The sequence below is a fragment of the Eleginops maclovinus genome, chromosome 19 (genome assembly GCF_036324505.1).
Source record: "Eleginops maclovinus isolate JMC-PN-2008 ecotype Puerto Natales chromosome 19, JC_Emac_rtc_rv5, whole genome shotgun sequence".
Lineage (NCBI taxonomy): Eukaryota > Metazoa > Chordata > Actinopteri > Perciformes > Eleginopidae > Eleginops > Eleginops maclovinus.
This window is the reverse complement of record NC_086367.1, coordinates 22,309,295-22,323,611: the sequence shown is the minus strand read 5'-3', so window position 1 is coordinate 22,323,611 and position 14,317 is coordinate 22,309,295. Positions and strand designations below refer to the sequence as shown.

At 41.6% G+C, this 14,317-nt stretch overlaps 1 protein-coding gene across 1 annotated transcript in view; it reads right to left on the bottom strand.

The window, feature by feature from the left end:
• The window catches only part of LOC134882005 (neuronal PAS domain-containing protein 3), a 252,374-nt gene that overhangs the window by 41,761 nt on the left and 196,296 nt on the right, over window positions 1-14,317 (bottom strand). The window contains exon 6 of the mRNA XM_063909647.1: window positions 1,482-1,662. Within this exon, the coding sequence (XP_063765717.1) occupies window positions 1,482-1,662 (181 nt within the window). The remainder of the gene's footprint in view (window positions 1-1,481; window positions 1,663-14,317) is intronic.

Sequence of the window (14,317 nt, the reverse complement as noted above, 5' to 3'; positions counted from 1 at the left end):
TAATTACCGCACCGTCTCCGAAGACCCCGGCCACCGCGAAGCCAATCTTCCCCTCCTTGTTTGAACAGGCTGATGAACTAAGGGACTCGATGGATATCAAGTCATTTTGTTTAATTTATAAATGGATTTTCCCCTAATACTTAAATTATCATCAGCATAAGAGAGTGCGAGAGAGAGAGAGAGAGAGAGAGAGAGAGAGAGAGAGGCACAATGAAAAGCATGTGGAAGGTAGACACTATTGAACATATGGTGCATTGGAGAGGACGGATGGAGGGATAGCAGAAGGCAACGCAAAGAATCCAAATGAGGGATGTTTTCTTTTCCGGTTTATGGCTTTACAATGTGGCACGCTAATTATATTCAACTTGCAGAAGGGTTGGAATGAAGCATCAGGGTTAGAGGGAAATGGGGAGAGACCAGAAACATCGTAATCCCTCTTAATGTGGATTTATTTAAAGGGATAGTCAGCCTTTTGGGATATAGCCCTTTGATAAGAATTCTGGTGGCTGTAGCTGCTTGTCCTTTGGAAAGATACTGGACCCCAATTTGCTCCTGTGAGCATGTGACCGGTATTTAAGTAAGTCGCTTTCATTGAGTAATCAATATCAAATTCACATATGGCATTCAATTTGAAGCTAGAGGAAGCAGCCGGTTAGCATAGCTTAGCATAAAGAATAAAAGCCGAGGGACACAGATCAACAAAAACAAGAACATCTGAAAACAATGAACTCTGAAGATCACTTATTCCCACACTCAATTCCCTGTGTTTAGTCTTTACAACACTGAAGCTGACTTGTTATTGTTTATGCTAAGCTAAGATAGTAAGCTGTTGGATCCAGCTTCACTTTAATGGACAGAAACGTGCATGGATCTTCTCGCCACTTCTTAGCGAGAAGGCTAATAGGACAAAATTAATCGCGAAATGTTTAACTACAGATGTCTTTTGGTCAAACAAAAGTGGGTTACTGACAGGAAGTAGTTCTTCTGATACTGTATACTTGATATGTAGCACAAAGGTGGGAAAGGGAACACACACTTTCCCAAATGCTTTACTCTATTTCTTCGAGAAATTGTGGAGAAATCAACACAAGTGAAAAGTGATCTACTCTATGACTGGCTGGAGCAACAAGCAACATTGCAATCTTGGGAACATTCAGATGAAGGGAGTTATTGAACATCCAGTGATGGACTAATGCTTCTATGGAACTGAAGGAGAGTTTATTTGCAGATTTAATTAATTATTCTGTCCAAACAACCGGCTTAAACTTCCCTAACTCTGTTTATTCTCATCTTCCTTCCTCCTTTACTTACAGAACCGTAACTTCTTCTACTTTTCCACATTCAAATCTTTCCTGACACCACGTCCCTCCATCTTCTCCTCTTTCCCTTGTCCTATAATGAACTTTGATTGATAAATGAGAATAAAAGACCCCTTGCAACAAACCAAAAACAATCCCTTCATCTCTTCCCTCGTTCCCTACCTGGTTCGGGCGTCTCGGAGTGCGACGACGATGAAGCCGACGACGCCCCGTCTTCGTTGACGGCTCCCTGGGACAGAGACATGCCTCGGCCCGGAGGAAGCTTCATTCCGAGCTGCTCCGCCGTCTCCACGTGATCTCCGGGGTGGATGTAGTCAAAGACACTGCTGCCGGTCAGCTCCACCTGCACACAGGGACAGAGCGGACGAATGTTACTCATCCTTTAATCCACGCATCGGTCTCTTGTTATCCTCCTCCAACTACTCCTTTCGTCTACTTCATTCTTCATACTCGAGGAAGAAAGAAAGCAGACTTGTTTGGAGTCCTAAATAGATGTGAGAAATATATTTCCTCCCCAGTTAGATTGTGGAAAACCTACAGTTCTCTGACATCATTTGGGACATTTTTGTGTGCATTATTATACATTCTTTTGGAAGTCACCAGAGTTTATTGTTTCATAAATTGTTTATTTTTCCGCCTCTCCAGCTGTGCTTTTTGAGAAATGTGTGCGCACGTAAACTATAAAGAAAATACCAATATGAAGCTGAAAATTAGGATATACGGGACTCTTTGAACCTCCTTCTTCCTCTCTTCCCTTTAACTCTCTCCTTGTCCCTCTCTTCTTCTCTACAATTCTTTGCTTTTCTTTCTTAACAAACTTGTCTTTTTTATTAAATTCCTCCCACATCTATTTCAAATTCATAAGGATATCATCCTCATCCATTTCCTTTCTTTCCTCCCTCTTTCTACTTTATTGTTTGTTTTGACTCCTCCCTCTTCTTCACCCTCTCCATCATCAAATACTTTCACCTCCCAAAAGTCTACTTTTTCCTGAATATTAAATCCTTGTCTTTCTTTTATCCCCTCTTCCTGTCTTTGATTCCTTACTGTTTTTCTTTGCCTTGCACCTCCTATTTAACGCTATCCCCCTCCTTCTTCTTTAATCCGTGTTTTCTTTGCCCTCTTCCCTCAGCCATTATTCCCCTTTTCCATCCTTCTGGTTCTCATCCAAACTCTTCCTCCTTCCCTCCGCTTCTTCCTCCTCTTGTAATCCGTCCCTCAGCGAATCAGTGGCGGCTTTTCATTCTCATGGAAATGGAATAAATAAGCTTCTTCTTATTAAATAAATACAGAGTCCCTTCACCTTAAAGACTCTCATTAGCGGCGATAGAAGCGGATTTGTCTTCGTTAATTGGGGATGAGACGAGGGAGCGCCGCCAAAAACCACCGCGTTACGCTACACAAATGCTCACACACACACACACACACGCGCGCACACACACACACCGTCAAACACACACACGCCATGCACAAACAGATGCATGTCAAGGTTACAAGCATGCACACTTTTACTTTGGGGGTAATTACACACTCACAATTTTACCAAGAACAAGTCGTTCTAACGTGTGTTTTCATTTGTAGCATATCAATAACAACGTGCACCTTGATTTTCACATGCTAATCTGTTTATGTACCAATAAATGTCTGTGTGTGTGTGTGTGTGTGTGTGTGTGTTCAGGTTTTTGGGGGTCCACTGGGACAAAGGGGATTACATGGGTGTAATCCCCTTTAATAGGAAATCCCTTTAAGGCAATTTAGTCCCCTCATAAAGTCTCATCTGGAGCAGAAAGTGATGATTAAGAAATGAGACTGATCACTGAATCACACACACACACACACTAACACACACACACACAGGCACGCAGACCCTGGTGCACCCTGGGAGTTAGTGTTCATGTTTACACGTTACAGTGCTAATTGGATCTACATTGTTCTTCGTCGCAATAACACGCCGACTTTTAATCAATTAAAACTTGGCACAACTATTTTACATAAAGCCATTGCTGGAGCTAATTACACAGAGGAAAGATGGAATTAGACATTCAGAAAGTTACTGCAACAACACCGAGAGACTTATCATACAACAGACTGAGGAGAAGCACGTTACTGAAGGCTAGGACTGTAGGGATCCTCCAAACAAGAGGGTCAATGACACGTATGTTACAGGTTCTACACCATGAGCAAAATGAAGTGGAACTATTATGAACTTACATCAATTAATAGGTGCATTACACTGCTTGGTTTATACATGAAATCCTTTGAATGTAAGTGGAGTTAAAGCAGGAGTTACTAGACCCCAGTCTGCTCTGATTGGTTAGCTAGCCTGGCTCTGTTGTGATTGGTCAACCGCTTGGAGATGTCCCGCCCCTTTCCCTATCACGTACAATGTGTTGGAGTGCTAGCCAATAGAAGCGTGAGTGACCGTTGACATACACTACAACCTGCACGACACACTACAGGGAAGGGAAAAGAGTCGGTTTTGGGAGCCGAATATAGATTTGATTATCGTTTGATATAAGCAATAAAAGCGGGGGACATATTGGTTAAAGGCCTAAAGGTAGTTCAAGTATTTACAATTAAAATGTCATCTGATATTTAAGGCTAATATCAGTCTCAGTCAGTCACTTTGATTTTAAAGGACACAACACATCCTGTCTTCGAGGCCTCCATGGAAACTGCAGTATGTTTACTTGGCAAATTAAGCGACTCTGATTGAACACACACAGTTTGTGCCAGAGTCTGTTTCCCACCAAAACACACATTGAAGACGTATGGCAACCTGAGAGTTTTAATCAGCCCAGAAACCTTGGCAAACACGACCACGATACATCAGGTTATCCTTCCAGCGCTTCACACAGAGGTTGGCCAAGTGATTTAATAACGTTTTAGTGTTTATTTTGGTCTGTAGGAGGAGCCTTCAGATCTGTGAGGGACAATGGCAAATATACTGGAGATGTTGGAAGGACACACATGTCTTTGACTAGATAAGGATCTGGATCACAGATTGTGAGTCAAATTCGAGAGAGAAAGGGAAACTTTGACGGGAAAAACTCAAAGCCGTTGAAACTGTAGATTAATTATGAGAAAACTTAAAGAATCTAAAACCTTTCACCTGGAAATCCATTCATTTCTGTCAACATTATCAATAATTGGAGTGCAGTAAAGTGAAAAGGATGTGGGTATATACCAGAAAGGGAAAAAAATAGCCTTAATAAAAGAAGAGCTATCCAGTTGCATTCTGGGAATTGTAGTTTTCCTGGAGCTTGACTCTTAATACCTAATACAAGAAGAGGATATATGAGCCTCTATATCTGTTGTGATTGGTCAACCGCTTAGAGATGTCCCGCCCCTTAGCCTATCATGTGTTGGACCGCTAGCCAACAGAAGTGTGTTACATAGTGATGTCATCATGTTACAGAAATAGGCAAAGGAATCCAATGGAGGTGTTTTAGGCACTGGTGGGAGTGTGTGGGAGAGAAACTCAGGGATTTTAGCCTTTGCAGACCATTTACATGCACTATAACACACTACAGGAGAGAAAGACCCCTGAAAAGCACAAAAGGGTCTCTTGAAGCATTAACGCAGCCTGAGTGGCTCGTCAGCAGCCCGATGACCTCCACGTGAAAAACTCCCGTCAGCTTCAGTTTGAGTTTTGACATTGTGTGTCTGTTTGGAGTCTTCAGATAAAAGTTATTAAAACACAACACAGACGCCGGCCGGCTTTATCGCTCCACGCGTCCTCCGAGACAACAAGGACATCAAGTGACAAAAGACAATGAGAATGATGATGATAACCACGTCCAAACCAAACAAGAGAGTTTTAAATGTGGGGGAATGTCAAGCAGACGTGTATGTGTGTGTGTGTGTGTCCTTCCTCTCTTATCAGACTATTCTCCATATTTAGAGATATGTGTGTGTGTGTGTGTGTGTGTGTGTGTGTGTGTGTGTGTGTGTGTGTGTGTGTGTGTGTGTGTGTGTGTGTGTGTGTGTGAGATGGAGGAGGCTGCTGTCAGCTGTAATTACTGCAGAGCAGGTGTTATACAGTGTTCAGGGGTGTAATCCTTTTCTTCAAAACAAAACGGTACACACTTATCAAAGACTTCAAGACAGTCCCAAAAAATGAAGTGAGAATGTATAAAAAATAAGAGTCAACGGGTTACTGAATGCATCCGTCTTTCTTTATTCCTATCCAACTTAAATAAGAGTCACATTATTTCTAAGTGTTTGCCAAAGCCTGGAAGCAGTTAGCGTTGTTTAGCAGGTCAGTGGAAGGAATACATTACACTTCACATCTGCAAAGTGTAGATTGCATTACAACAAATGTAAACTATGGGAATTAATACTTAATAAATGCTTCCTTCTTTTTGTGAGAATATCTTTTTCTGCATTTGTTTTATTGAAGTAGAATTATTATAGTGCTGAGTCCACCACTGACCGTGCTAACTCAGGGGTTTGTAAATCCTAGTTACGTCTGAATATGGTGCACACCTTTGGGTCAATGCTTAAAGTTGGAGGACTCTTATTTTCCTAACTGTCTTCTTGTCTTTCATATTGGATATACCTCTTGTTCAGAAGATGTGAAATAAAAACTGAACCCTCTTTTGTTTTATTGTAAGAAGAACAATGTCTCACTCCCAAGAAACAAAACAGCAAATAAAAGAATGAAAACCCATTAATCAGCTTCTCACTCTCTGGATTACACTTTAATTAATACAGACACACACACACACACACACACACACACACACACACACACACACACACACACACACACACACACACACACACACACACACACACACACACACACACACACACACACACACACACACACACACACACACACACACACACACACACACACACACCTCAAAACAGTAAAAACCCTCTGTGTGACTTTGCAAAGTACTAATCAAATAAATTGATGTTGGCTCGCAGGGTTCAGAATTAATTACAGCATTAAACATTAGCTAAGTGGGGTAATATTCCAAGTTTGATAGTGCATAATTACTCTGCTGTTAATGATTCATAGGGCGACGGCCTCCAATAAAGCCGAGGAGAGACGACGGACGCAGGAAAGAAACTCTTGAACGACTCTTGCAATGTTGGCCATTAGAAACCATTAAGAAACCTCCTGAAATGTACTTTACTTGAGGCGGTTTCTTTTAAAGAGCACATTCTGCTGTTTTTGAGGTTCATATCAGTGTGTAATGTCTCTCCTGGGACATGTCTCCATGCTTTAATGTTCAGAAAGCTCTTTATGTTTCTCATACTGCCTGTGCTGCAGCTCCTCTTTTCACCCTCTGTCTGAAACCAGAGCCCAGTCATGCTCTGATTGGTTAGCTGGCCGGCTCTGTTGTGATTGCTTAACCTGCTTAGAGATGTCCCGTCACTTTGCCTATCACGTACAATGTGTTGGAGCGCTAGCCAATAGAAGCGCAAGTGCTACATGGTGATGTCACTGTGTTAGGGAAGTAAAAGGCTTCAAAAGGAGGCGTTTCCTTCAGTTGAAGCTTTTATCCAAAGTGAAGCGTTATGAGAAAGTTACAAAAAGTTTCTAAACATTTCCTTGGATATTTTAATGAGTTTTCTCATAATGAATAAGACACCTGCTTTTTTTTATGGGTATGAAGACACACAACTTCAAGTGCTATGGCAATCTTCAAACTTCAACGTCAGTGAAATAAATGGGCTTATCTGTTTATTTGTAAAAATAAAATCAGCTGACTCTTTTCTTAGAGAACCCCCATTTTACATCTTAAGAAGATAAGGAAAATGCTCCATTATTGCAGATAAAACCACCATTTCATCTGGATTTGAGTGTACAATGGACATCAGTGCGTGTGTGTGTGTAATGTTCATACAATATGTAATTGAATTTGTCAACAAGTGTGTGTGTGTGTGTGTGTGTGTGTGTGTGTTCCTGCTAGTCTACTGACATTAGTGATTCGTCCCCATTCATCTGACTGATAACACACTAGTGCTGTCAACTGGAGACTAGCTCTATCCCCTCTCAAATGCACACACACACACACGTGCACACACACACACACACACACACACACACACACACACACACACACACACACACACACACAAACACACACACACACACACCCCATTTCCAAGACACTTCCCTTGTCAACAGCTCAGAGGATGACAAATGTATGGTCCATTATGAACTGTTTGCCACAGTGTGTGTGTGTGTGTGTGTGTGTGTGTGTGTGTGTGTGTGTGTGTGTGTGTGTGTGTGTGTGTGTGTGTGTGTCAGCCCGGCTCTGATAGATGGTGATTTATTAGGCAAAACAAAACACAGAACACTGAAAGCAATCGCATCTTGCGGACGAGAGAGAGGGAGGGGGGGGGCGGGGGAGTGGATATGGGAGATGAACAGTAACAGGAGGCATGATGGGAGAATGGTCGGGAGGATAAACACATATATTGCTTCAAATTGAACTAATATATCATTTATATGGTGCTTTCAATTGTTTAACCTGGTTTATTATCCTTTGAATCCAGGTTTCATGCAGAGTGAGGTCACACTCTTTCAATAGCAGCAGTCAACTCTTAGTAATCCATTTTTAAAAAAGTATTAATTGACTAAATAAGAAAAGACAGATACTGTATGTGAGGTGTTTGTTTGTGCTGAACACCATTTCACCTGCCAGTATAAAAAGCTGATCATTTACAGTTTGTAAAATAAAATGCTTAGTTTCGGAACACAATGACATCTCTCACGCTTCGATTGGCTAGCGCTGCAACACATTGTACGTGATAGGCTAAAGGGGCGGGACCATTCTAAGCAGGTTGACCAATCACAACAGAGCCGGCCCAGCTAACCAATCAGAGGAGACTGGGCTCTGGTGTCAGACAGAGGGGGAAAAGAGGTGCTGCAGCACAGGCAGTATGAGAAACATAAAGAGCTTTCTGAACATTAAAGCATGGAGACATGTCCCAGGAGAGGCACTAAATACTAATATGAACCTGAAACTGACACTGTCCTCTGTCAAAATGTCAAGTGACGTATTGCTCCCCCTCCTCTCATATTATACCTCAGTCAAGTCCAAACGTCATGCATAAAAGTGCAGCCATCAGAGTGACTCATACCTTGCAGAAAGTGCTTCAATTATCTCCTGACGTATAGACCAGACACATCATACAGAGAAGCTATAATCAGAGCAGGGAAGGGGATAGACTTTCTGGCTTTTCTACGGAGATGAACTGTGTTGACACTGGGAAAAAGGACAGTGACGCATCCTGTAAAGGTAGAACCCGCAGCGATGAAGCGAATGACGAGTGGACGTCTGAAATACCTTTGCATGTCAACTACAGTAACAGACTGCTTAGTGACATGGAGTCCTAATTTCCAACAGTCCTACTTCCTTTATACTTCACTGATAGAGGTCTTGACCGGTGGGATAAACATGTCAATGGCTGTGTGTGTGTGTGTGTGTGTGTGTGTGTGTGTGTGTGTGTGTGTGTGTGTGTGTGTGTGTGTGTGTGTGTGTGTGTGTGTGTGTTTAACCCTCTGAGAGAGACAGAAAGTAAGAGATCCTTCACCAAGATCAATACACACACACACTTTTTTTTCCCAATGTCCCAAATCACTAAAGCTTCTTCAACTTGCTGACTTGTTAAAGCAAAACACACACACACACACACACACACACACACACACACACACACACACACACACACACATGATACGATACGATGGTGGTGTGTGTGTGTGTGTGTGTCATGGTTTGTCATTTATCATTTCCCCTTTCAGTTTTTTTTTGCACAACTGATCCCCCCTCTCTCGCTCTGTCTCTCGTGGGTGAGGAGGTGGAGTGATGAGTGTAGGTGAGGTGCATTCTGGGTACTTCATGGAGTCACATACACACATACACAGGTAGTAACACCAAACCACACACTTAAGCCTGTAGAGATGGTGGGACATGTATGTTTTAAAACACACCAACACACACACACACACACACACACACACACACACACACACACACACACACACACACACACACACACAGGCTTAAATCAGTCTGCTGGGTTTCATGTCAGTGTGTTGGTTCAGCGGAAATTTACAGCCAGACAGCAAACAGGGCTTACCAGGGCCAGACGCAGGGGCTCAGAGGACACACACATATATACACACATACACACACACACACACACACACACACACACACACACACACACACACACACACACACAATCTATACACTTAAAACGACACTGACATTTTTCTGTTCGATCTGTTGTTGTCTTAGCTCTGAATTTGAGACTTTTGTGCTTTTTGTCCACAACAGGCCACTGTAGGCTCTACTATAGACCACTTACCATTAGTGCACTTCCTGTAGGTCACCACTAGAGGGCAAGAGATGCCAATCATACTTTCTTGTAGTTGTTTCATGTCAATTCGCCAACTACTGTGTCTTTTTACAGAGCAAATGTCACTGGTTTTGGTTTCTGGTTTTGTCTAATATTTGATCTAATACTCTCTGCTGTTCTTAGTCTTGGTTGTTCAATATTTGGTAAATAAAAGCAAATGGTAACCATGCTAGCAACTGGTGAAGATGCTAATGCTAGTTAGCGACAGAGTCTTAGGGCCCTTTCATAGTCTACGCAAGCTACGCGGACGTGAACGGATCGAGCTACGCAAGGAGGGTTTGACGCGTACTTGCGTAGCAAAATGTGTAGTTCAGATTTTTGTAACGCGACGCAAGCGGGTCTGCCATTTCATGCGTTTCCGATAGGGGCGCTGATGAGAGTTACTGTACTGTTCTGTACTGTACTGTACTGTTCTGTACTGTACTGTTCTGTACTGTACTGTACTAAATCGCTATTAACAGAAGAAGTACTATAGCAACCATGGCTGACAACGAGGAGCGTCTCTGTGAATTAGGGCTCTGTGATGAGGGACCGGTTTGTGCGAGCCCATAAAAAATCGAAGCAGGCAGCAAAAAGTGACGCGGGGCAGCTGAGTTTTGGCTACCCCGCAATACTTTCTCGTCTGGGTTGGCTTGCTGAGTACATCAAGCTGACAGGCAAAATTAGGCACTCCTCTTCTGTAGCCATTTTCCTTTTTCTACCAGACAGTCAAGTCATCGGAGACTCTGCTACCCCCTGTTGGATGAGCGGTGTATCGCGTCTGACAAAGCACAGCATAGCAACTGACGCGCGTTCTGTATGTACTAAAAATACGCGCGTGAACCTTGCGTTTACAACTGCGTCCGCGTAGCTTGCGTAGACTATGAAAGGGCCCGTAAACCTATTTTATCTGGTGTTATATATCTGTCGGTCAAGTATCTGGTCCTAGTTTCACTTCTGTTTTGGTTTGATCAATATTCTGTCAGTAAGAGCAGGCATCCATATTCAATACTGAGATGATCCAGACATGTTTTCACATAGAGATTTAGTCAACACACACCACCCCAGGACATCAGGGCGACCAGCTGATTTATCTGTCTGCTCTCCGTTGCTCTTTCAGTCTTTATCTGTTTCATCAGTCGTCTTTCTTTCTCTCCATGACTCTCTTTCTCTCTCATTTACTAAATCCACTGAGTGCTCTAAAACCCTGAAAATCTCTCCTCTGTTCTTCCCAAATCTCACAACAATGGAGGTCTTTGAGCATTTAGAGTGAGGGCCCCAGACACTGATAAGCCCGGTGTCGAACGTCCAAACGCCGGGGCCAATCCCTGCCTCCCAGTGCATTATGGGACTGCGATAAGGACACAATGGAGGAGCACTTTTATCATGTTGCTCATGCTAATACGTCCACTGCTGCTTAGTCCCTTTATTAAGGAGATTTCATTTGTTTAGTGTGTTAATGAATCACACAATGCTTTCAGGTGGAGTGTGTCTGTTTAAGTGTGTGTGTGTGTGTGTGTGTGTGTGTGTGTGTGTGTGTGTGTGTGTGTGTGTGTGTGTAAATGCTCAAGGCTAAATCTCATCCATCAGGCATGCTCAAGGTCCTTGGGGCCAAAAAGGCACACACACACACACAACACACACACACACACACACACACACACACACACACACACACACACACACACACACACACACACACACACACACACACACACACACACACACACACACACACACACACACACACACACACACACACACACACACACACACACACACATCTTTATATTCCTTGAGGGTATACTAAGTGTGTTTGAATCCTGAGGGCACTTTGCTCTATGCATGCGTATGTGTGTGTGTGTGTGTGTGTGTGTGTGTGTGTGTGTGTGTGTGTGTGTGTGGTCCTGCAATACATCACATTCAGAGGAGTATTATAAATGTGCAACAGCCAGAGATGGAAGAAGTGCACCCTGTATTATAACAATGAATGACTGTGTTTATTTGGTAATGTTTGGTTTGTTTGAACTGCTTAATATGTTGCAGACCTGTAAAAACACATCATGATTTATTAATTGTTTTTATTTTGAATTCTAATCTGCAAAGTAGCTAGTAAATAAGCATAAGAAGCACCCTATTTGCTTCCAAATTGTATTGGCTAGAAGTATGAAGCTGCATGAAATGGAAATACTGAAGTACAAGGACCTCAAAACTGTACTTGAGTAAATATACTTTTCGCCAAGTGAAGTCTTTGGACTATCATTTCAAGTCTTTTCACTACATTTAGCCCACTAAGTGAAGATTTCAATGTTATGCTACTTTGTTATTTTACTCCCCTACATTTATTTAATCCCTTTAGTTGCTAGGCAGATTTGGATGAATGATGGTAAATATAATCAGCCCTTAAATCAGACTGTAGTTCACCTGCAGTAAATCCAGCAGCTACCCTGCAGTACACAAAGCCATTCAAACTAGCTGCACCTTTACCAGCTCTGAGAACACTTTAATGATCAATCATTATAAAACATATCAGAGATATTATTCTGAAATGGACCAATCAGACAATGACTACTTTTACTGTCGCTACTTTAAGTACATTTAGAGGAGAGTACTTTCTACTTTCACTGGAGGAACATTTAGAATACTTTTACTGTGACAGAGTATTCCTACACTGGTACTTCTACTTTACTCAAGTACAAGACCTGAGTACTTCTACTTTACTCAAGTACAAGATCTGAGTACTTAAACTTTTACTCAAGTACAAGATCTGAGTACTTCTACTTTTACTCAAGTACAAGATCTGAGTACTTCTACTTTTACTCAAGTACAAGATCTGAGTACTTCTACTTTACTCAAGTACAAGACCTGAGTACTTCTACTTTTACTCAAGAACAAGATCTGAGTACTTCTACTTTTACTCAAGTACAAGATCTGAGTACTTCTACTTTTACTCAAGCACAAGATCTGAGTACTTCTACTTTTACTCAAGCACAAGATCTGAGTACTTCTACTTTTACTCAAGTACAAGATCTGAGTACTTCTACTTTTACTCAAGTACAATATCTGAGTACTTCTACTTTTACTCAAGCACAAGATCTGAGTACTTCTACTTTTACTCAAGCACAAGACCTGAGTACTTCTACTTTACTCAAGTACAAGATCTGAGTACTTCTACTTTACTCAAGCACAAGATCTGAGTACTTCTACTTTTACTCAAGCACAAGACCTGAGTACTTCTACTTTACTCAAGTACAAGATCTGAGTACTTCTACTTTTACTCAAGCACAAGATCTGAGTACTTCTACTTTTACTCAAGTACAAGATCTGAGTACTTCTACTTTTACTCAAGTACAAGATCTGAGTACTTCTACCTTTACTCAAGTACAAGATCTGAGTACTTCTACTTTACTCAAGTACAAGATCTGAGTACTTCTACTTTATTCAAGAACAAGACCTGAGTACTTCTACTTTACTCAAGTACAAGATCTGAGTACTTCTACTTTTACTCAAGTACAAGATCTGGTCCTTGGGCAAGATACTTAACCCAAAAGCTGCTCCCGTATGTCTATGATATTGAAGTGTAAGCAAGTTGCTTCACCCAAAGATGTAGATACCAGGTAAATATGTGTATAAAATGCTTGTATAAGAAGCAGCACAGTTTTTAGAGGAAGTGAAGATAGTGTTCAGTTTGAATTCAAAAGAAAAGAGGAGGAGAAAGTGTACAGAATAAGAGAGTCAGAGAGAGAGAGGAGGAGGAGAGGATCCTCTCTCCACTAAACACTAATATACGAGCCTGCAGCCGTAATAAAAGTATATTTATTATAAATATCCTCCATTCATTTTTCCAGCAGGGTTTACAGCCAGCAGTAAGCAGCCATTTTAATACCGCGGCCCCTATCTCAACATTTCTCAGCTGAAGGACCCCGTTCATTCTGAGGGAGTGTGTTCATTTCAAGTGTGTCAGCTGAAAAAGAGGCGTATAAAAATCATCTTTGTTGTTTTATCGTCCACTAATGCAGCGCAGGATAAAACACTCCTGTCTGCTTCACCTGCCGAGCCGCTCGGTCTTACACTGAACTAAAGTTTGGGACGTAATGGATCAACGCTCTGCTCCGTTGGTCTAGATGGATGGAGGATAACACACCGTTGTCTTCGTAGGGTTTTCTGTTTAAATGTAAGATGCTTTATTTGGGGTGATGCATTCAATGACACTAGCTTTATCCACAAATCAACCAGGATGCAGAAAAGTTATTTATGAATGAGTAGGAATTCCAAACAAGCAAACTTAAAAAGATACTTCAGATTTTTCACAATAAGAGCCTTTCATGGGGGTAAAAAAAGGAATTCCACTGATAGGCTTTTATTGTGAAATTTAATTGGGGGAATGATGAATTTACCTTTGAAGTAAAGTCAAAATAAGCATGTCAAACAGGACCAAATGAAAACATGGAGGCTTCTGACTAATGGAATAATATACTGTACAAACCTTTGACAATTAAGAGCCTTTCAGGAAGGTACAAAAAAAAGAATTTAGCCTTTGAAGGGCTGAAAGGCTTTTATTGTGAAATTTAATTGGGGGAATGATGAATTTACCTTTGTAGTAAAGTCAAAATGAGCATTTCAAACAG